This window comes from Spermophilus citellus, assembly GCF_964194105.1.
Source record: "Spermophilus citellus genome assembly, chromosome: 16".
Lineage (NCBI taxonomy): Eukaryota > Metazoa > Chordata > Mammalia > Rodentia > Sciuridae > Spermophilus > Spermophilus citellus.
Window position 1 is genome coordinate 67,257,855 of NC_138196.1, and position 25,411 is coordinate 67,283,265.

The 25,411-nt window shown below is 34.0% G+C and overlaps 1 protein-coding gene across 1 annotated transcript in view; it reads left to right on the forward strand.

The window, feature by feature from the left end:
• Positions 1 to 25,411, forward strand: part of SPOCK3 (SPARC (osteonectin), cwcv and kazal like domains proteoglycan 3) — a 410,406-nt gene that overhangs the window by 196,569 nt on the left and 188,426 nt on the right. Inside the window, exon 4 of the mRNA XM_081269496.1 lies at positions 22,470 to 22,584. Within this exon, the coding sequence (XP_081125622.1) occupies positions 22,470 to 22,584 (115 nt within the window). The remainder of the gene's footprint in view (positions 1 to 22,469; positions 22,585 to 25,411) is intronic.

Here is a 25,411-nt window from a genome sequence, read left to right on the forward strand (position 1 = left end):
AGGTATAAAAAAAAATTGTTAATTTGATAGATCAGTGTTAAAGATGTAGTGCTTTAGTAAACTGCAATTAGAAATATTCATTTCCATCAGACTAAAGTATAGCTAAGAGTGTCTAACACAATAAACTGACTGAAAGGACCATGAGCATCAGAAAAGGGATGTCATTTGATTTAATTCTCTAGATCACTTAGTGTTTTAATCTAGTCACACCTAAGCAGGTGACTTTAAATGAAAGCTTCATTTAACAACAGCCTGATCATTATTTTGCAAAAGATTGTTTTTTTGTAGGCAATGATATTAACTGGAAATGACAAACTGAAAGCTAAGAGATCCTTAAGACTCATTACCTGCAAGGGTAATTATGGTCATGGCTTTACTAAGAAAGTCTTTTAGGCTTCAATGGAAATTAGGTTTAAGCAATATCAATCTCCACAAAAATAAATGAAAAAAGTTTAAAGAATTAATTTGTAAAATAAGAGCTTTAATTTATGAAATACATTCTCTCTCTCTCTCTCTCTCTCTCTCTCTCTCTCTCTATATATATATATATATATATATAAAGTTATTTACCTATAAATTTATTAACTCATTGCCTTAAAGAATGTTAATATTGATTTTATGAAAGTCTCAGTTTTAAAAGCCTTTGCATATGTAAAATCTCTCTCCATATTTAAGATATTCAAATTCCATTAGTTAAACCCAAGTCTCTATATTCATTGTTATCAGTATTTTTAGTTTTGGGAGACTGAGATAAAAAGCTTTATTTTCTCCTGTCATTACTTGCTTTTCTCTTTTTTCCAATTAAACTGTGCAGTATTTTATTTTACAAAGAGTCATTTTTCCAGTGGAATTTTTAGTATCTAAATTTTTAATATCTAAATTGTTTATTTTAGTATCTAACTTTAAATGGTGGAATTTGGCATTTTACATTTTTGATTGCTTGTTCTGCTGCCCTAAAATGCTTCATTGATATGGCCCTTTAATAATCTCATATTGCCCAAAATTAAAAAAAAATATTCAGAAGATAAGAGGAATTTGCGTTTTTCTTGAAATAAAATATAGCAATTGAGATAAGGTAGAATGTAATAATTTTAAATTTACAGTTTGATAAATTTTGGTGAATGCAGATAACATCACTTAAATCATGAAAAATAACATTTCCATCACCACCCACTTCCCACAGTGCCAGTTGCCCATTTTGTGTGTGTGTGTGTGTGTGTGTGTGTGTGTGTGACAGAGAGAGAGAGAGAGAGAGAGAGAGAGAGAGAGAGAGAGAGAGAGAGAGAGAGAGAGAGAGAGAGAATTATCCATACTAATAGTAGGCACCTTTGACATTTCCATCAAAGGGAACATGGTTGTTCTTGGAAACCTCATTTTTATCATCTGAGTATTAGCCTCATTCTTCTTTTAGAGTTTGTGTGAAAATTGTTGTTTTTAATTTTTTAAAAAAGCAGTGTTTTCCAAGAGGACCAGAGATCCTCCAGTAGGCAGTTAAAAGAGTTGCCTGGCATGTCACTATAGACTTTGTAGGGTTTCAATAGCTATTAATAAAAATAGAAAGGTTATTTGCCAAATAGAATGGTTCCTATGTGCCATATTCTAGGCACTTAGCACACATTCATACAAAATGACAACAATATCTTTTCAAATCAGTATGAAGTTTTAAACTTATTATTTTTTATGTAATAACTACTTGGTCAGTTAACTCACAAAGTTATGTAATTTCTTATAGAATTTGTAGCTCCATTTCCTCAATTTACATATGAAAACATTGAAGTATAGGTATATATCAAAGAATTTCAAATAAAATCACCTAATTCAACAAAGCCAGAATTGCTGGCATAGAGTGCTTTTCAAAATGATTCTATTCAAGGCAGCTTTTTAGCCGTAATAAAATTATAGGCATATTTAGTCCTAATAATAGTAAGAAAACCCCAAGTATGAATAGGATGGGAATTCAGCATCATTATCATTTTATATTGAAAAATAGATTAGAAAGTGGAAACTAGTAAAAAAAAAAAGAGAAAAAAAAAGCATATTCCCATAATCAATTTTGCTGGAAAGAGTCTATAAAAGAAACTCAGCACTTAGCACTTCGAGAAGTTTGGAAGACAACATGACATAATAAAGAAAAAGAATAATATGAAGATAAAGATAATTTTATTTTAAAGTCTTCATTGATCCTTTAATAGAGTAAAACAATAGTACAGTGAAGTTCTTACTTGTAATAGCATTTGTAATTTTCATTAACTTTGATTTCTTAAGCAATTTTTTTTATTTTGAAAAAAAAGACGATATTTTTAATATTTACTTATCAGAAAGCAAGTTTATCCAACAACTGTGCCTGAATCTGCTAATGGGGTAGGCCTCCATGCTTAAGGTTTATTACTGGGACGCTGAGGTTAGAGTAGATGGGTTTTATATAACTGAAGTAATACTAAGGTTTGAAACTAAGAAAGTCACTCCAAAGACTTGCAGCTACATTTAATCACATTTAGCACCACAAAATTGGCTGTCAAAAGTCTAATTAACTATCAAGCATTTGCTCTCTTTTCCATGCGGCTCACTCGCACAAGCCTTTCATTATAACATCTGGCAAGCTAAAAAAAATTCCCTGGAATACCACTTCTTCCTTTACCTTTACGATATGGAGTTATAGTGAAATGAGCTGTTTGTTGAACAAGAAAAACATATGTAATGCTTCATTGTTGAACCATGAAGAAGATATTTAAAATCATGTTGTAGTTACTGGTCAATTCATTTTATGGGGGAGCACACAATTAAGTTTAATGAGACACTTTAGCAGATGCATAGTGAGTATAGATTTTGATTTCACTATTTAGTGATGTTGCTTTTTTAAAAAAAAAAATTCCAAGATTGCATACTAACCTTAAAATTGCAGTTTCTTTGCTCTTGAATGACTATGAATGTCCAACTTAATGTTTCCTTTCTTGATTTTGTTTTTTTGCAACTGCTAAGAACTCTCCCACCCAAATATACTTTTTGTTACCAACTTAAATTCAAAGAGGATACTTACATTTTGCTGTAATAGTGGCCACAAAACAAAATGTTGACCATTAAACATTATGACATGCAGTAAGTAAACTGAATTTTATGTATATATCTTTTTTTGGGAGGTGGTATAAGTTACATATTTGCATCTATAATTCCTATATTTTTAACACTTGACTCTTAATATATTATATAACAACTCCTTTCTTCATTGGAATTCTTGGTTACATGCATTTTTTATTAGTTCTAATCAGTTATACATGACAGCAAAAAGATTGTCTATTTATTATACACAAATGGAGCACAACTTTTCATTTCTCTGGTTGTATAAGATGTAGAGTCTCACCACAGGTGCAGTGACACATGTACCTAGGGTAATGATGTTTATCTTACTCCACCATCTTTCCTACCTTCATGCCCCCTCCCCATCCTCCCTCCACTTGGCCAAATTCCTCCATTTTCCCCCTACACAGCCCCATTATGGATCCACTTTATCAGAGAGAAAATTCAACCTTTGTATTTTTGGGGATTGGCTTACTTCGCTTAGCATGATATTCTCCAAATCCATCCATTTACCTCTTTTAATTCTGAGTAATATTATATATATATATATGTATGTCATGTATAACTGATTAGAACTAATAACTAATATATATTAGTATATATATATATATATATATTAGTGTACATGTGTGTGTGTGTGTGTGTGTGTGTGTGTGTATATATATCACAGTTTTTTTATTCATTCATCTACCAAAGGGCATCTAGGTTGGTTCCACAGTTTAGTTATTGTGAATTGAGTTGCTACAAACATTGATGTAGCTACGCCATTACATTATGCTGATTTTAGGTCTTTTGATATAGAACTGGGTCAAATGGTGGTTGCATTTCAAGTTTTCTAAGGAATCTCCATACTGCTTTTTAAAATATTTTTATTTCAATTTATAAAAAGCAATCCTAAATAATTATTTCACATTAATTTGAAGAATAGTTGCCTATTTTTTTTCAGTTTCTTAGCTATTTACTCCAACCTTGAAAAAATGTCAAATGTGGAACAAATTAGTTTTTTTTTAAAGATGAGTTGAATATGCTTTTTATTTAAAATATATATCAAAGAAAGATTACAATCAGGAAATGATGGGGAAAGGGAAATAAAACAATAAGAGTATTATTATATGAAATGCATATCATAAAGTTCTGTACAGTTGTTAAAAGCTTGCCTCACATTTGGTTCTGGGCGTGTTTGTGGCTAAATTTGAGAGGGATTATAATTATTTATAAGACTGATAGTGTCTAATTAAGATTGAACTCACTGACAGCTATAGTTTTTCTCATGCATCTGCTTCCTAGAAAGCTGTTTATACTGATATGGCCATTTAATTTGTTCATATCCTGTTAACCTCAACACTCAATATTCTGTTAGAAAAGTGCAAATCCTTGAGAAAAATGACATAATGTTTAAAGCTATATTTTAACAATATTGAACCTGCAGGGTGATTTTTGTTGGGGTCATTGTTAATATCTGCAAAGTTTCTTAAATTATTTCAGTCATCTTCATATGGATATAGTTTAAATTGAGTAAGTAACAAGGATTTGAAGTTTGGGGAAAGTAACATAAAGTACAGCTTTAGGAATATTTAGCCATGGTGACAATAATGATTATAGAGTAGAAAGGAAAGATGAATTTTTTTTTTTTTTTGGTAGTGCTGGCAATGGAACCCAGGGTTGTATGTAGGACCATTGAGCTGTAGTCTCAGCCCTTAGAAAGGTGACTTTAAGTGGCTTTGAATAGGCATGCTTGATGTTCTAACACCTGAATTAACTGAATAGACTTTTAGGTCTTCCATCATGGCTTTTATCTGATGCTAATATTGCTGTAATTACTTTTACCTAGTATCTATCTGGTAAACTTTTCCATCAATCCCTTTCTTTTTAACTCTTAATTTTTGCCATTTAAGAAGCAGTTCTTTCTCTATGTAATGCGATAAATAATCAATAAAAAAAAAAAAGAAAAAAAAATTAAAGCATTTAAATCACGTGAATAAAAAAAAAAAAAAAAAAAAAGAAGCAGTTCTTAACAACCTTCAGGTGGCTTTGTGAGCCCAGTCTAATACTATCTCTTCTTTTTCTCTTTCATCTATTATGTTTTGTAATGTAATTGAACTTTTATCATCCTATTTTGTGCTTCTCCAGTCTGACCACAGTTTGGTCAGACTGCACAAAATTATTCTTCCATCTTTTGCCTATTTCTTATGCATTTAAGGCAGATCAGTACAGCCAGCTGGGATCCAGGCAGGGGGCCCTGGGGCTTGGCTATGAATAACAGACTGGTAAGTTTGTGGCTAAAATGCCACCTGCCCCCAGACACCTGGAGGAAGAAATCTGGAAAGGAATGTTCCTGCAGCTGCAAAAGTTGATTTTGTTTCTGGACTCTCTTGACTTCTTAGCAGTGTTGGTTGCCCTTTGCTGCTTTTGATAGAATGGAAAATAATTTTTTTTAAATCTATGGGTCCAAAGTTTGACTGTCTCCTAGTCTTACCAGCAATGTAAATTGACCCTATTTTTCTTTCTTTCTTGTCTTTTAGGGCTTTCTAGAAAATTGGAGAGTTCTCTGAAACCAATTTGGAGTTCTGTTTGCTTGCTGCTGTCTAGGGCTTTTTAGCCAATTCAGGGTTTCTTTGAAATCAACTTGCAGGTCTTTCTTAAGTTAGGTTTGACAGCAAAATTTGACCTTGTCTTTAACAGAGATTGCCTGGTGCAGGTTGTTTGGAAAGTGGCAGGTGGTGGAATCCAGCAGCTGATATCCAGGCAGGCTCCTGGGTTGGCTGCCTGTAACAGAAATTTCTCAGAAATCTAAGGGATCCTCCTATGGAGTGCCCATGTTTATATTACCCAGTGGAAACTATAGTGCCTTTGAATACTTGGAGACTGTTTGGAAAATCTCTCTCATAAAAAGTATAAAAGTGCTCATTCTACCCCAGAGCTCCTAGAGGAAATAACCCCATATTTATTTTATTGGTGTATTCTAGTTGTACATAATGGTGTAATTTGTTGTTATATATTCACATATGCACATGATATAGCAATATAATTTGACTAATATCATTCCCCAGTACTTCCCCTTTCCCTCCCCTGCTCCCTCCACCTAGTCCCTTTCCTCTACTCTACTGATCTCTTTTCAATTTTCATGAGACTGTCCCCCTGTTCCCCTACTCCCAAATAGCCATTTTTCCCTTTTGTCCTGTTGAGCTCCCCTATAACAGAGAAAGCACGCTACCTTTGGCTCAGGGTTTGGCTTAGGGAAGCTTTGATATACAATATGGCCTATATATCTGAAAAGCACATGTTGATTTAATACGGTTGTTTTATGTGTCATTAACTTGACAATGGGCTTAATAGGCAAATTCTCACGGTGGTAGCAATCTATTAATGGCAGTGGATTTATCTATTAAGGCATGGAACTCTATTTCAGAAGAACATATACTATTACTGGGTTGGAATTCCCAGTTTGATCAAACTGGATTCAATTTTCTTTTCCTTTTTCCATGATTTGCCTATTTTGTATGAAGTATATTATAGAATCCAGCAGTTAGGATCCAGGCAGGGTCCCTGGCTTGGCTGCCTGCAACAGAAAGTCTTTAGGAATCCAGGTTAAGTAGGATTCTCAAATCTAGCTTCCATCTTTATGTCACCAATGGAACCTATAATACCTTGGGATGCCTACTAAAATGGCCAGATTCATAGCTGGGGATGTAGATCAGTGTCAGAGCACTTGCCCTGTATTCTAGAAGCCCTGAGTTCAATCCCCAGTGGAAAAAAAAAAAAAAAAAAGACTTTATATACTACCATGTTTTTCTTTCTTGAGTTCTGTATTGTTGTTGGATATGTCAATATTATCATTTTATTTTATTTGCTATTTCAGTGTTTTTGGAACAGAGTGGAATAGTTTCTCAGTAAATTTTCAAAGTATATTAGTTACACAACAAAAATATTTTAACGAAAAAGGAACAAAGGACATTTTGAAAACACCTAAGCACATTTGGTTAGAGAGATACATTTAGCATTTTAATTGAAATAAATATTCTTTTCTTGATGAGAAATTCCTTAAAAAGTTAAGATTATATAATATAATAATATCAAAACATGTTATATTTGTACATTTAAATACTCTAAAATATACTTTAGTGCTACAATGTCTGTGATATACAGCAATCTAATATTACATCTAATAATATATTTTAAAATGTTATTATCAGGAACTGTGGATCTCCTAATACCATGTAGTCTATGTTTGAAAATAAAATTGAAGTATGTATTTGTATTAATAGTGGGATCATTAGTCCAGGGATTATATATACAACATTGCAGCAGAATAGTAATTTTTTCTGAAATTGTTCGTGATTGACTCGTTTAAAAATTAGGTATATTAGAAGTGTTAATTTTAAACTTTCAAATAGGTATATCAAATAACCATGTTTAGATAGAACACAATCCCATTATTGTAATTCTAATGAGCTCTTGCCACCGATTAGGCTCAAGAAATGAATGTATCTATATATGCATGTCTGGAAATGTTGCAGTGAAACCCACTAATTTGTACAATTAGTATATTTTAATAACTATAATTAAAAAGAAGTATGTCTATAGTTTTAAATTTTGTCTTCACTGAATGCCTCTCAGTCTTCACAGCTTTCCTATTTTGCATTAATCTTCTTCCCAATAACGCTAATGAAGTCTCTTTCATCCAGTCAAGAGCATGCTTAGGAGAAATCTGCTTATTTCATAGATCCTCTTAAAACAAAGTGAAATTGGGGGGCATTGGCTGACATGGCACATGCACTGCAGTCACTAGATGTTTTTCAAAGCTAGTGTTACAATACACCCTGGCCTGTTGTCTCTGTCCACTGTTGATAAGAGAGGCATCAATGAATTTTTGGAGGCTGCCTTCAACACAGCCTGCTTCTCAGAAAGTTAAATTTTCCTTCTTTAACTTTGTAAAACCTAGTTATACTCATCTCACCAAAGAAGAAAAGGGCTTTCTAAAGAAGTAGAGATGAGCATTTTGGGTTTTCACAGGGCAGTATCCTTAATTGATAAGCCATGTACTAACCTCTTGGCCAGGCAGTTGTTTTACACTTTTATGGAGGTTATAGTAAGGAGCTGATCTGTTTAAATAGCATTGTGTGTATTGTTGTGACACAAAAAAATAAGGTCAAAAGTCAGTGTATTTATGTTTTCTTTGATCTCATTAAATCTAAGAAACACTGAGAACTGAAAATTATATGCCATTGAGCAAATGCATAGACTATTTGGAAGAAGGCTTTGCTGGTTGAGAACATACTTAAGAATTCCAACGATAGCAATACCAAGGTCCATCAAGTACATCTGTATGCAAAGGAATATGGTAGAAAGGACCGATAACAAAATCTACCCAAGAACTCCTTGAGCCTGTCTATGCTATGGGGAAACTGGAGAGTACCAGAAAATCTAGGCTGTCACAGTGACAGTTTCAAGGGGGAAAAAAAAAAAAAAGACCTCCGTAGGAAAGTGCCTGTCAAATGACACAGTTTTACAACTGAGCATAGATAGAACATTTTCAAAATCACTAAAAAATTATTAAAAAGAACATATTTTGTGGTTATGTCTTTTTGTGATTTGGTATCATTCAATGAGTTGAGAAGTGTTATGTTAAATTCTAATTTCCTTTTTTTATATTTTTCATTTATTTTTGACAGCAGAAGGCATTACAATTCATATTACACATATAGAGCACATTTTTAAAATATATCTCTGGTTGTATACAAAGTATATTCACACCAATTTGTGTCTTCACACATGTACTTTGGATAATGATGTCAATTACATTCCACCATCATTTCTAACCCCATGTCCCTTCTCTTCCCCTCCAACCCCTCTGCCCTATCTAGAGTTCATCTATTCCTCCCATCTACCCCACTATGAATCAGCCTCCTTATATCAGAGAAGACATTTAGCAATTGGTTTTTTGGGATTGGCGACTCCACTTAGCATTATTTTTTCTAACTCCATCCATTTACCTGCAAATGCCATGATTTTATTCTCTTTTATTGCTGGGTAATATTCCATTGTGTATAAATGCCACATTTTTTAATCCATTCATCTGCTGAAGGGCATCTAGGTTGGTTCCACAGTTTAGCTATTGTGAATTGTGCTGCTGTAAACATTATGTCGCTGTGTCCCTGTAATATGCTCTTTTTAAGTCCTTTGGGTATAGACCAAGGAGAGGGATAGCTGAGTCAAATGGTGGTTCCAAACATAAGATCAATATGTTTCATGGACATGGAAGCAAAAATGATGACGAAAAATGTAGCCAATCTATCCCAGCTATATATAAAACAAATATCATGACCAAAGAAGCTTATCCCAGGATTGCAAAATCGATTTAATATTTAAAAATCTATAACGTTAGTAAAATTAAAAGGAAAAAAATCATATGATTATTTCAACATATATAGAAAAAACATCTTATAAAAATCTATATCAATCCATGATAAAAACTCTCAGCAAACAAGTCATTGAAGGGATTGGCTTAGTACTTATGCTGTTATTTCCTCGCACTCCAATAAAATTAGTGACCAATATTTAAACAAACTTTATTTTCAAAAGTCTAGGAGAAACACTTAACTTTTTTCAGCATATGATTTCACGGATTACTTTATGACTTTTTTCTGAAGGTTTCTCTGATTTATATCCCCAACAAATTTTTTCTTGGCCAAAATGAAGTCCAGAATAGCAGTTTCTTTATTGTTTACTCATTCTTTTAAGAGATGAATTGTAGGTAAAGGAAGGCCAACATTTTATCAAATGTTCTGCTTTCAGTTGAATAATAATTCTAACATATCTACATGGTTAAAATATTTCATTGCTATTATATCAGTTTAATGACCTGTATTAAGAAAAGAAAGACTATTTAAAAATAAAATATTTTTCACATGCTCATAAAAAAGAGAACAGTCAAACAGTTTCCCAAAATTTATATTTTGCTTGAAAATGATAATGCTTTAATACTCAATGTGAAAAGTCAGGTAAAATAGATGGCTTGGGATTTCTGTTCCATTATTCTCTAAGTTTGGGGATTATCAAAAGATAGGATTAAGTCCCAAGTAATTGTATATGAAACTGATCTGTTAGGAAGAAATCTAAACAACCATAAAAATAGATTCTTGGGCTAAAAGCTAGACTAAATTATTCAGGGAAAATCCAACCTCATTACTTTATATGCTTGTCTTACTAGAGAGTATATGTTAATATCATTTCAGCAAATCTTAAAAATCTATTGTGTATTATGGAGAGTATGAAGCTGACCACAGAGCATTTTAAAAGCCATTCTCCATCTCACCTGAAGCCCAGGACTATGAATTCAACTGTAGCAAATCATTTCTATTTTGTCCAATATCTTGCACTTGAATTCTATTTCTACTGATTACTGGCTATAAATCACAGGATAAAACATTGTATTTAAACTATGGTTCCCTAGGAGCTAAAACTGAGATGATAATGAATGGTTCAGAGAATGATTTCAAGGCTATTTTGCATATAAGTGACAAAAAAACCACTTGTACTGCCACAGAGCAAACAATGAATGAATTGCAATTATTGCATGCCCCATATAACATCTCATCCAAATAAGTAGAATTTTTTTTCTTTTGAACTGAAGATTGAACCCAAGGACTCACGCATGGTAAGCACACTCTGTCACTGAGCCACATCCTAGCCCTAGGACCATAATTTATGGTTATTACTGAATTTTCATTGGAGCAGAAGGATTATTATCAGCATACCTGTATTGTGCTGGTGGCCAAAAGAGAAGAAAATGAAAATAGTACTTTAGAATTTTAAGATTTTCATATTATCAAATGGAAGGATGATTTGTATATTGTATGTACCTGTTACCCACATATATTGTAAAAGAAAAAAGTTTTAATACAGTAGCACACTGCCCTGTAAAAAAATCCAGTAATCCTTTTGAAACAAAACACCAAGTCAAGTTCAAGACTATGAACAGATTTGCTTTAAATTATAGTACTGTTTTTCTCCCAAATGAGTTTCCCCACAAGAAAAGCCTTCTCAATTGTCAGAACTTTGGGAGGTTTTGATTATATTTAAATATTTTACAGAAACTAAATTTCTAAGTTCTAAAGATTTTCTGATCATCTGTGGTCCAGAGTAGAGGGTTTGTACAAAGTATATGGAGACACACTCAGTATTGGATTTATTATGGTTTCTGCGTTCCTGTTCCCACAATGTTAAGGACATGGGAGAGAAGCTGATGATTCCACCAAAATCACTGCTCATCCTTCTGTTCCCAGCATGAGAAAATATTGGGCAATGGTGCTAAAATTCTTTCTTCTTATTTGAAAATGGGTTTGGGTAAGAGGGTAGGAGATTTAGCCATGGATCTACATTGTTGGCCTTTATTTATAAGGTGTCACAAATCTAAATCTAATTAAACTACAAGACTGACTGTGATCTTACCTTATAGTCTTTAAAGGTGTCCACAAAAGGATTTTTTCGCCTGGTCTGTCTTTGGAATGCTAGATCCAAACACACAGGTGACTGTTGAGCATCTCTTCAGGGTGTCATTGCAAGCATTTCATTAAGTTACTGAAAACTAAATTAGCTATCATCCCTTTCTCCCAGCACCAAACCTCTTATTTCTTATTTGGTGTCACCACCAATCACCATTTCTTCTACTTATGATAAATTTCCTCATGATGCTTAATGAATAACTGGTTCTATTAAATCTGTACCCTTTATGCTTTTGAAATGTGTTCTCTCCTCTCCATCTTTACAACACAATCACAGATTTTCAACCTTTCTCTACTGAATGATATTTCTTGTCATAATCGCATATTCTTCTGAACATCTCCAAATTTGTGTGTGTGTATTTTTTTTTACCATTACAAACCTGATTTTGACACCACCCTACCTGAAATGATACAGTGACATGGCAGAAATGTATGGTGACACTCCAAAAGGTGAGAAGCTTCTATATGTTTCTTTAGTGACTTTAGAGTGCTCGCAGGCAACATGCACATTTTGTATGACATTGGTCCTGAACTTGCCATTCCATAAATAGGGATTCTTTTTATACTTTTTTGCTATTCAGCCTATCCCTTTACACTGGAGTTTTCTTTCATTTTGTTCATTTAATGGCTTCAAAATCTACCAAAGTTTTCATCCAATCTAGTTCTCTCTCATTCATCATAATTGATCTCATCTCTCTATGTATGTTTGAGTGTGCACACACACACACACACACACAATTTCTAGTTAACATCTATGTATGTGTGAGTGCGCACACACACACACACACACACATAATTTCTAGTTAACATCTATTTGTATTAGATGTTGTAACTCTGTCTTTCAATAAAAGTATTGAGTATGTTGAGGACAGGGTCCACTCCATCTATAAATCTGGTGCCAAAATTGTATGTTAACATGTCACAATTCAATTTTAAAGCAGAATGTGATTTTGGAGAACATTTAGTACACATTCTTGATTTTATAAAGGATCCTAACTAGATTAGCTTTTACTCATTGTAATACATTTGTCCTTTAAACATTTAAATCAATATCCATGGAGTTTAATTTCTATTTTGTTTGTCAATTATATAAGAAATCTTTCTCTGGAATTTACTGAGCTAAGTTGACCTGTTCATCTTTTATTCCATCAAGAATTATTTATGGGCTGGGATTGTGGCTCAGCGGTAGAGCGCTCCCTAGCAGGGGCGGGTCCCCAGTTCGATACTCAGGACTACATAAAAATAAAGGCACTGTGTTGTATCCATTTACACCAAAAATAAATATTTTTTTAAAAAAAAGAATTATTTCTTTCAAAATTTAAGAATGCTTTGGCCTAGATCATAGGATTTAATTTTCAAATATCTAAATTTCTGGTGGAAAAAGTGATACTGAAATTCAGAAATTAGTTTGTGAAAATTGGAAGTTCTAACCTACCTGTTGTGTCTGTTAGTTTTTCATTGCTTAACAACAACAAAAAAGTACCCAACAAGAGCAACATAGAGGATGAAAAGCTTATTTTGGCTCATAGTCTCAGAGGTTTAGTCGGTTGGCTGAGCCAACTCCTCTGCACCCAAGGTGAAGCAGCACATAATGTCAGAAGGACATGCTAGAGTGATATTGCATGGTGACCAGAAGACAGAGAGAAAGAGGAAAGGGCCAGAGAAAAGATGAACCCTTTCTGGGCTTGTCCCCAGTGATGCATCTCCTCCTGCCTACAGTTACCAACCAGTCCATTCAAATTAGGATAAACTGAATAGGTTGCAACTTTCACAATCCAATCATTTCACCTCTGAACATTTCTGCATTAACACAAGAGCTTTGGGGGGATATCTCATAATCCAAATTATAGTATTCCACTCCTGGCCTCCAAAGGCTCATGTCCATTTTATCTTGCAAATCCATTTAGTTCATCTCCAAGAGTTTCTATGTTCTTAACAGTTCCAGCATTGAACAAAATCCCAAGTCCAATGTCTCCTCTGATACTCAAGACAAACTCTTGACTGTGAGCACCTGTGAAGATCAAAACCAAGCTACATATAGCCAATATACAGTGGAACAAAGTAAATGCACCCATTCTAAAAGGGAGATAGAGGCATAGACAGAAGGGGCAGTTCCAAAGCAAGACCAAATCTCATCAGGGCAAAGAGGTCTCATAACTCAGCATCCAGCATCTAGGACACATGGTGGCACTATGTGTGCTTCAAAGGGCTTGGACATTCTACCCCTCTGGCCTTGCTGGTTGCAATATACCTAGGATCTTAAAATAACCTCACTTTCTCCATAGCCAGCAGTTTTTCATGACAGAGAGTCCACATTACTTGCATCTCTTAATTCCTGGGATCACCTTTTCTTCTTTACTATAATCTTTGCAGATTCATGCTTCATCTTCAAGGGAGTAGACCACAGGAATATTAAACTTACTTCACTTTGCTTGGATTCCCAGGCCTCCTTTTTAAATGTCAATGGACATCTCCATGATTCCCAAATTCCATTGTCCTGCATTCCTTCAGAACCAGTACCATGTAGATGACACCATCTTGTGTTGCCGACTTGAGCAGTAGCCAAGTCCTCTTGGATCGTGGCTGCAACAACCTCTGAGTGCCTCAGCAGTTGAGTTTGTTAAAACAACTTTCTAGGTTTTCCTCTGTGAGCAGAGTGCCCCCATGATCTCTTTTCAAATGAATTTCTTTTGTGTATACTGGATCCTCTAGTGGAAGTGATCTGGCAATTTTCTGAGATGCCCTCCAGGTATCTTTCCTATTGTATCTCTGAAATGTACTTAGCCTCTCTTTAGGGGATATAGTTTCTGCAAAAGTGTACCTTTCTTGGCCTCAGTTCTACATGGACTTTTCTGATCAAATTGCAAGTTTAAAAAAAATCCTGAGCTCTCTGTTTTGTTCTCAGTTTTCAGTAAACCTGGCTAAAAGCTGCCAGCAAAATCCATGCCATAGACAAGGCAGTGCTGTCTGGAAAAACCCTCCACCAGATTAATTAGTCTGTGGCCTTAAAATTCAGTCTCAGGCCACATATTAGGACATGGGCAAAAAGTAGTTCTTTCTTTGAGGATATTGTGAATGGAGTGGTTTTCCTTATTTCCATTTCAGAGGTTTTGTTGCTGATATACAGGAATGCCTTTGATTTATGCGTGTTGATTTTATAACCTGCCACTTTGCTGAATTCATTTATTAACTCTAGCAGCTTCTTTGTAGACTCTTTTGGGTCTGTTAAGTACATTATCATGTCATCTGCAAATAGTGATAATTTAATTTCTTCTTTTCCTATTTTTATGCCTTTAATTTCTTTTGTCTGTCTAATTGCTCTGGCTAGTACTTCGAGAACTAAATTGAATAGAAGTGGTGACAAGAGGTGAAAGATTTATACAATGAAAACTACAGAACCCTAAAGAGAGAGATAGAAGAAGATCTCAGAAGATGGAAAAATGTACCCTGTTCATGGATAGGCAGAACTAACAACATCAAAATGGCGATATTACCCAAAGTTCTCTACAGGTTTAATGCGATGCCAATCAAAATCCCAACGGCATTTCTTGTAGAAATAGACAAAGCAATAATGAAATTCATATGGAAAAACAAAAGACCCAGAATAGCAAAAAGCAATTCTAAGCAGGAAGTGTGAATCTGGAGGTACAGCGATACCAGAGGTCAAACTGTACTACAAAGCAATAGTAACAAAAACAGCATGGTACTGGTACCAAAACAGGCAGGTGGACCAATGGTACAGAATAGAGGACACAGAGACTAATCCACAAAGTTACAACTATCTTATATTTGATAAAGGGGCTAAAAGCATGCAATGGAGGAAGGATAGCATCTTCAACAAATGGTGCTGGGAAAATTGGAAATCCATATGCAACAAAATGAAATTGAATCCCTTTCTCTTGCCATCCACAAAAATTAACTCAAAATGGATCAGGGAGCTAGATATCAAATCAGAGACACTGCGTCTGATAGAAGAAAAAGTTGGCTCCGATCTACATATTGTGGGGTCGGGCTCCAATTTCCTTAATAGGACACCCATAGCCCAAGAGTTAATAACAAGAATCAACAAATGGGACTTACTTAAACTAAAAAGTTTTTTCTCAGCAAGAGAAACAATAAAAGAGGTAAATAGAGAGCCTACATCCTGGGAACAAATTTTTACCCCCCACACCTCAGATAGAGCCCTAATATCCAGAATGTACAAAGAACTTAAAAAATTAAACAATAAGATAACAAATAACACAATCAACAAATGGGCCAAGGACCTGAACAGACACTTCTCAGAGGAGGACATACAATCAATCAACAAGTACATGAAAAAATGCTCACCATCTCTAGCAGTCAGAGAAATGCAAATCAAAACCACCCTAAGATACCATCTCACTCCAGTAAGATTGGCAGCCATTATGAAGTCAAACAACAATAAGTGTTGGCGGGGATGTGGGGAAAAAGGTACACTTGTACACTGCTGGTGGGGCTACAAAATGGTGAGGCCAATTTGGAAAGCAGTATGGAGATTTTTGGGAAAGCTGGGAATGGATCCACCATTTGACCCAGCTATCGCACTTCTCGGACTATTCCCTGAGGACCTTAAAAGAGCGCACTATAGGGATACGGCTGCATCAATGATTATAGCGGCACAATTCACAATAGCTAGACTGTGGAACCAACCTAGATGCCCCTCAATAGATGAATGGATAAAAAAATGTGACATCTATACACAATGGAATATTATGCAGCACTAAGAAATGACAAAATCATAGAATTTTCAGGGAAATGGACGGCATTAGAGCAGATTATGCTAAGTGAAGCTAGCCAAGCCCTAAAAAACAAATGCCAAATGTCTGCTTTGATATAAAGAGAGCAACTAAGAACAGAACAGGAAGGAAGAGCATGAGGAAAAGACTACAGTAAACAAAGACGAATGGGGGGAGAGAAACAGAGAGAGAAGGGAAAGCATATGGAAATGGTAGGAGACCTTCAATGATACATAAAATTATAAGAGGTCATGAGGGGCAAGGGGGAGGGAAAAAAAGGGAGAGAATTGAACAACAGCAGGGGAGGTAGAGAGGGAAGATGGGAGGGGAGGAGAGGGGAGGGGGAATAGTAGGGGATAGGAAAGGTAGCAGAATACAACAGTCACTAATATGGCATTATGTAAAAATGTGAATATGTAACAGATGTGATTCTGCAATCTGTATTTGGGGTGAAAATGGGAGTTCAAAACACAATTTGAGTCAAATGTATGAAAGATGATATATCATGAGCTATGTAATGCTTTAAATAATCAATAAAAAATATCAAAAAAAAGAAAAAAAAAGTAGTTCTTTCACAGAATGTAACATGAGTGGTCTCTAGTTCAATGCCCAATGGAGTCCTCATTTCTCTCTGAAACTTCATGAGCATAGTCTTTACTATCTTCATTTCTATCAGCATTCTGTTCTTCTGAGTTTCCACCAGATTCATACATTAAGCTCTGTTTACAAAATTCTAGGACTTCTGTATCTTTAGGTTGTCCAAACTATTCCTGCAAACTGTCTACAAAGGCTTCTGAGTTCCCACCTACCCTACTGTGTTTGTTAGCTATCCTTTACATGGTCAGGTTAGCCACATCATTAGTCCCACTTCTAGTACTAATTTTGTTATCATCTAATTGTCATTGTGACCAAAACCTTGACAAGAAGAACTTAGAGAAAGAAAAGTTTATTTTGTCTCACTCTTTTAGAGATTTAAAATTCTTGATCAGCTAAGTCCATGTCTCTGGGCCCACCATGAGGGAGCACTTCATGGCAGAAGGGCATGGTGGGAGAAGTTTCTCAGGACATGATGATGGAGAATCAGAGAGAGGGAGAAGTGGAAAGGGACCACAGTGACAATGAAGCCTTCCAGAACATGTCCCCAGTGAATGAAATCCTTGAGTCATATTCCACCTGCCTGCAGTTACTACCCAGTCATTCCCTGTTAACTAGATGGACTGATTAGGTTTTATCTTATGGAATCTAATCATTTTTGCATCTGAACATTTCTGCATTGACACAGGGATTTTTAGAGGACACCTCACACCCAAACTATACCTGCTAAGATTTATTTCAGTTCTCAATTCTAACTTTGATGCTTATTTTTGAAGCTTAGTGATGCCACATTTCTCCTTTTCTTCTCTTAAGATCAATGACATCAAGGAAAATTCTTTTGCTATCTTGGGAATTTAGTGACTTATCATAAATTATCATCCTGGCGCTTGGGCTATAGTTCAGTGGTAGAGTTTATGCTTAGCACATGTGAAGTGCTGGGTTCGGCTCTCAACTCAAAATAGAAAAATTGCCATGTATGTTTGTTTTTCTGAACTGGGATCTATTTGTGTCTTTATTTGGATCTTCTCTTACTAACATATCTACCTCAGTCACATTTGTTTTCTGCCCTCACCTACCCTTGCTCACTCAGGCGCTTTCACCCTTAGCTGCTGGATCAGGCCAGACATGTCCTAGCTTATTTCATCTAGCAGTAAGTGGATGATACTGGACCAAAACCCAATTATTCTGGCAAGAGTGAGTGAAATCCTATATTACAAATGCAATAAAGCTCAAAGGTTAAATTATAAAGTGATCCTTTGAAAATACAGACTGTATTTTCTGGATAAAAGAAAGAAAGAAAAACCTTATTCGTTTAGTTCTCTAGGTTACTTAATGTCAATCAAATGATTACTAAAGCTTGGTGCATTGGCATAATCTAAGCAACCCAGGAGGCTGAGGCAGGAAAATCACAAGTTCCAAAGCCAATCTCAGCAACTTGGGGAGGCCCCAATCAATTTAGCAAAACCCTGTTATGAAAATAAAAAAAATAAATAAGTAAGTAAATAAAAGGCTGGGGATGTGGTTCAGTGGTCAAGTGTTTCTGAGTCCAATGCTTGGTACAAAAAAAAAAAAAAATTAAGAGACAGAAAAGAACATGATCATGTGAACTAAAATGCACTAGTTAAAATCTTTCCCAAGGACATTTTACTGGATGCTTGAGAGAAAGCTGGGCAGCAATGCAGGTAGAATAAGAGAATGATGTTAAATTGAAAATGATGGAAAGAACAGGATAGTAATGGAGTGATGTGATGAAATTATGCCAGTCCTTTTGAAGGCACAGGACTGATTCTGATTCATGGGCTTTGAGCCAAAGAGAATGTGGTTGTGTTATTGTTGTAATTTCAAGAGTAAAATCTTAAGCATCTGTATTTACAGAGTGTGATGTTTTGTAGTTTTTAAGCTGCCAACAATGTGAGTTCTTCAAAAAATACAGATGGTTAAATTCACATGCACAGAAAGGGGTCTTCTCCTTCTTATGAATTCTTTCTGATTTTTCATGTTTATTTTCTACCATTATATTTTACATCTCCTAACAAATACAGCTATTCTTTTATTTGATTTTTTATATAGAATTCTGTGCAAAGCTTTCTCATTAAATTATTTTTCATGTCTTGCTGTGTAATTTTTAAGTTCTGATTTCTCTTCTTAAGCAGATACAAGAAGTAGTGTGGAACTTTTAAATATTATCTAATCTAGATTATAAATAAATGAAAACTGGAAGAAAAACTAGAATATTAACAAGCTATATTCAAAGTATAATTACATTAGCTAAGTCATGATCAATAGCTTGATTGATTGATCTTTTGCTGTATGGGAATTGAACCTATGGGCACTAGACCACTGAACTATATCCCAGATGTTTTGTTTTTTTAATTTTGAGGTAGGATGTTGCTGAATTGCAAATACTGACCTCAAATTTGTGATCATCCTGCCCCAGTTCCCTGAGTCACTGATATTATAGACGTGTACCACCACATCTGGCTTCATGATAGTTTTGTATGTAATGTAATGTTTTATTGAAAATAAAAATGCATGTTATTCAAAATAAAATATCCTATATTAAACATATTCAAATTTCAGAGCAAAACTATAATGAGATATCATCTTACCCATGATATGATGGTTACTCTTAAATAAAAATAACAAATGTTGGTGAAGATGTGGAGAAAAAGGAACTTTCATACACTGTTGTTGAAAATGTAAATTAGCACAACATTATGGAGAAGACTATGGAGGTTACCAAAACTAGATAAACTAAAATCAGAACTACCATATCTGGCTTTCCCACTTCTGAGTGTATATATAAAGGAAATAAAATTAGCATATAAGAAAAAACATACATGCTCATATATATTGTGGCACTATTTATAATAAGTAATACATGGATCAAACAAAGTGCCCTTCAGCAAATGAATGGACAAAGAAAACATGGTAGATGGACATAATAGTATATTATTCACCTGTAAGGAAGAAGAAAATCCTATTCTTTACAGCAAAATGGGTGGACTTGGACAACACTAGGTTAAATGAAATAAGCTAGGCAGACATGAAAGACACATATCCCATGTTCTGTCTCACTTGTACAAGTTTAAAAAAAAAGTGGTCTGAATATAGAATAGTGATAACTAGAAACTGGAAGGCAGGAGAGGAGGGTGGATAAAGGAAGGTGGGATATGATTAGTGAACACTTTATTCATGTATTTAAATTTTACAGTTAACATCATTAACACTTAAGACTGACGCATGTTCATCTAAAATACAAATTTACAAAAATGAGCAGATAATATAGGTATATACAGTAGAGAGGAATATAATTATGATAATAAAATTCAATTTAAAAAATTTTAAAAAACTAATTTTGATAATTAGAATTAGATTAAGAATTACAGCTAACATGGCTTCAAACATGTTTAATGCTAAATTGTTGTGTAGTTTTCATTTATGTTTTCCAAACAAGAATTCATACAGTTTTCAAGTAAAGCAATTTGACCAGATGATTTTAAATCATTGATAATTTAAACTGTGTCAGTATAATAAAAATATGCTAGCAATTTTAATTTGCATAGTGAAAATATATTTCAGATTTTATAAGGAATAAAATACTTTACCTCAATAGTTGAAACTACTTAGAAACTGAGAAGGAATGTAGTTCATCTAACCATTGCTCATTGAAAAAGCCTTTCTTTGTAATGGAAGAAATTAAAATATTTATGTTCCAAATAAATGCAATTAATGTCTTAAGTATTCAATATAATATAATATAATATAATATAATATAATATAATATAATATAATATATTATATTTGTCTACTTGTTAATTTTAATCAACTGTATGTATAAATATGCTTTATTTTAAATCTCATGCTTATTTGACATCTTAAGAATTTTATAGAAATTTGTTTTACATATTTAAGGTATAAATATATATGTATTATACTTTTATATATTTAAGGTATATATATATTCATATATATGTATAGTTTATTTCTGTATTTTATTGAATTTATCAACGAACAGAACATATGCATTTATTTAAATTGTCATTGACTAAATATGCCTAGGACTTAACATATTAATAAGTTTAATCTTAATTAGGTTGTATACAGATGTCAGCTTGAATTTATCCTATGTTTAAAAACTGAAAATGTTTGAGTCAAATCCACATTCCATGTCCAGTGGAGAGTCCCCAGGCTCCCCGGATATTTTTGTATATCCCAAGTGTATATTGTTCTGGTTACCCTGGCTCCAATTTTCTTCAGACGCTAGAATTTTTTGTTGACCATCTTTCAGCATTTCTTTTTCTGAATTTTGACATGTACCAAAACTGGATATCCTTTCCTTATCTATACCTACTTTCCTTCTGACTGTCTCCCAACTTTATCAATGATGATTATCTAAATCAGCACTATTCACAATAGCCAAGAGTTTGACATAATTCAAATGCCCATCTCCTAGTGAATAGATAATTAAATGTGGTATATCCATGTAATGCAATATTATTCAGCAATATAAAGAAATGAAGTAATGTTTAATGCTACAATATCATTCAACCTCAGAAACATTATCTCATGGTAATGAAGTAAATCATAAAAGGCCATATAATTTATTATTCAACTTATATGAAGTGTCCAGAATAGGGAAACTACAGAGACAAAAACTAGATCAATGATTATCCAGTTCTTATTACGGGAAAGTTGGGGTGATAAACACAGGAAAAGCTTAGGTTTTCTTGGTGATGAAAATATTTAAAAATTGTGATGTGAGCTTTAAAATAATGAATATGCTGATATTCATTGATTGTAAACTTTAAACATTGATTGTAAACTTTAAACATTGATTGTAAACTTTAAATTAACGAGGTGTATACTAGGTAAAACACATGTCAATGAAGTTTTTAGAATGAAAAACATATCACATAATCTTTTGCAACTACCGTGACAGAGTTTACTTAAATAAATAGAATGTCAGATGTTATGCAAAAACAACCTAAACCTAAATGCAATATCTGAATTTTTACCATGATACATTCAGTCAGTCCCAAGTACAGTTATAGACTTTCCTGGGATATCCAAAGATCCATGAATGTTCAACATCGTCTTTGGATTTTATACTTTTTCTATAACCACTAGATTCTATCTAGGTAAAGGAGAAGTTTAATGTAATTCTCCACTGACATAAAGTATTGCAGTAACATTCTGTAGCTTTATTCTTCTCCTTTATTGCTGTAATGATAGCAGAAAATAAAGAGAGTTATCTTAAATTTCCTATTCTAGTTTTACATTTTCCAATCATAGTGGTATGTGCATTTTAGTTCCTGAATAGCCTAGATGAGCCTGAAGTGTAGCTGTTACCCACTATCTGAGTTATGTGGGTAGAAATAGAAGTATCTCTTAATAGAGGAAAAATGTGAAGAAAATTTACAGCTAAATGCTATAAAATTATTTGGTAAAATTATGTTTGATGAGATTGGATACCTCTATTTTACAGAAATTTATTTTAATATTTCCCGAACAATCTCTCCATCTCTTTTTTTTTCAGCTTTAGATCCAGCTAAAGATCCCTGCTTAAAGATGAAATGTAGTCGCCATAAAGTATGCATTACTCAAGATTCTCAGACTGCAGTCTGCATTAGTCACCGGAGGCTTACGCACAGGTAAAATTGTTAAATAAAATCCTTCTGATTGAATAGTACTTCTTGCCATGCACACTATAAATATTGGTCAGTTCCTTCTAATATTTTACATGGAGTTTTATTGAAACATTTTAAGAAGTTGAGTTAATATAATTTTGATGATTCCTTGGGTTAAACATTGTTATCAACCAATATTAGTAGGGATAGTAGAATTTTATGCATATATTATTAGGTAAATCATATCATGTAAAGATTACATTATATATTATGTGGGTATTTGTACTTTTTATATTTTAGGGAACAGTTACAGTTTTGGTACCCTCTAAATATTTTTATTTATTGCTATACCTGTTTCCCTCAGGTATAAGTAAGAAGTCAAATTAAAGGGGAAAATGTGAACTTACTGATGTTCATAAAAAGAGAGAGTAGCCAGATGTGGTGGTATCCTATCTCAGATTATAGTAAAAAGGGTTAGGGATGTAGCTTATGGGTATATAAACCCTGGGTTTGTTCTCTATTACAAAATAAATAAATGAGAGAGAGAGAGAGAGAGAGAGAGAGAGAGAGAGAGAGAGAGAGAGAGAGAGAGAGAGAATGAATAGAATAAAGAGAGAATGTAGACATTCAGGACCAGAACATTCTTGTACATTTCCTTGGGAAGTACTCATACCAGAGAATCCTTGCATCTATTCCCTGATTTCCTGGAGGCTGACACAGAATTCCTAGAAGGGAAGGCAGGATTTTAAAGATATTTTCCCAGAATCTTCTTGCTTCTGTGAGATAGGCTCTGCTTTGAGAACAATTGATATTTTAGAAATAGACTATCTAGTTTGGTGCTTTGTCTCAAGGATTGGAACATCCCATAATTAAAACTGGAGTCACCAGGTAACTGAAGGGAACAACTGCATTAATTCATATCATTACTTTTAAAGGAATTCCCTTTGAGTGAACACTTCTTGTGATACAGGACCTAGTCTATGTGTTACATTTAAGTCAAATTAGTGAGGAAATTTTGACATTTGTATGCATTCTCAGAGAATATTTGGAGTTTTGGCTTTTATAAACTTGCCTGTAAATTTTATTATCAAACCATACCAGCAATTGGCCATGTGTGGCGGTGCACACATATAATCCCATCAATTCAGGAGACTGAGGCAGGAAGATCACAAGTTTGAAGTCAGGCTCAGAAATTTAGCCAAAGCCTCTGCAACTTAAGGAGACCCTGTCTCAAAAAAAAAAAAATACAAGGGAGATATAGTTCAGTGTTAAAGTACACCTGGGTTCACTCTCCAGTACAAAAATGAAACAACAACAACAAAATAATCAACAAATGGAGAATAAGAACATGATAGAAAGTAAAAACATATTTAATACAAAACAGCAAATATTTAAATATTGCTGATATTCATTAGTTTTTTATGTTCATTATTAATAAAACACACACACACACACACAAACATCACCCTCATTTAGATGCTGAATGGATTAGGGGAAGTCTTTATTCCATGATATCAAATCTAGAGTAGAAAGTATCAAGTACCAAGGCATATGGATATTAAAAAGATAGAAAGTCTGTGCATGTGTGAGCTTGAGACAGAGAGTCATGCATACTTGTTGCATAACTGTAGAAATGAGAAAAAGAGTAAAGAAAAATATAACAATAGTTTACAGGTGAAAAGCATAAAATCCACCTGGAAATCACATTTATATAACGTGAATGTACTATGGGAAGTTATAAAAGGGTAAAGAAGAGTTACTAGGAACATAACCCAAATTGATCCTGATTTCTAAGTCAGTTTTAGGAAGAAATATCAAAAATGTGAGCCAGAGATTTATTTGTCATTTCCTTAAGATTCTAAAATATCTTTTTAATGTTTTAGAATTCCAAAAATTTTAAGTATTAGTTTTTGAAGTGTGTGGGGAGGGCGTGAGGACTTTAACTTGAGAATTCTATAAGAAGATGGTGTCTAAATGAACTCCTGTGTGCAATCCTCATCTGAGTTACAGAGACTCATTCATTTATTTAATTTCAAAGAAAAAACTCTTTCATCACAAGTTCCAGAAATTCTGTTAAAGGTTTAGACCTATACAACTTTAATACCTTTGTAGCAGTTTCATCTGCCACTTCATCCCCCTGGCCTCCTGAACCCAAGTCATAGAGCAATCAAAGACTTAGTAGTTAATACCATGCCTGTGGCAGAGACTCACTCTTTTTCAATCATTGAAAACTAAGAAAGGTTAATATCACTGATTCAAGGTCACAAAGCTAGGTATTTCCAAAGCATCCATTCTGATGTGTATTGACTGAGACTGGACTCTGTTATTAATAAAACACACACACACACATACACACACACACACACTGTGTTTATTTACAACCATACTATCTCATTACTTCTCTAACCTATTAAAGAAAATTTTATAGACAAAAAATTACAAAAACAACAACAATAACAAAACTTCCTCACCATGGTAAAGAATATTAAAAACCAATGGCTGCAATACTTCTTAGCATATACCATTGAAACTTCCTGAACAGAGAACCTTTAGCAGCTATGTCTTTGGCATAGTGGTGCAGTAGGGCAGTGGGGGAGACTACTAGAATTTAAATGGGCAGATTTCAAAGTGCCTTATAGAAATAGTATTTATTCCTGTACTATTACTGATAGAGACTATTTAAAAATTTGTACTCATAGCCAGGTATGGTAGCTCATGCCTGTATTTCTGGCTACTTGGGAGTCAAGATCAGAAGATCACTTGACCACACAGAGTTGAATACTAGCCTAGGCAACATAGTTAGACCCTGAATGAAAAGAAGAAAAGAAAAAAAAGTAACCAATATTCACTA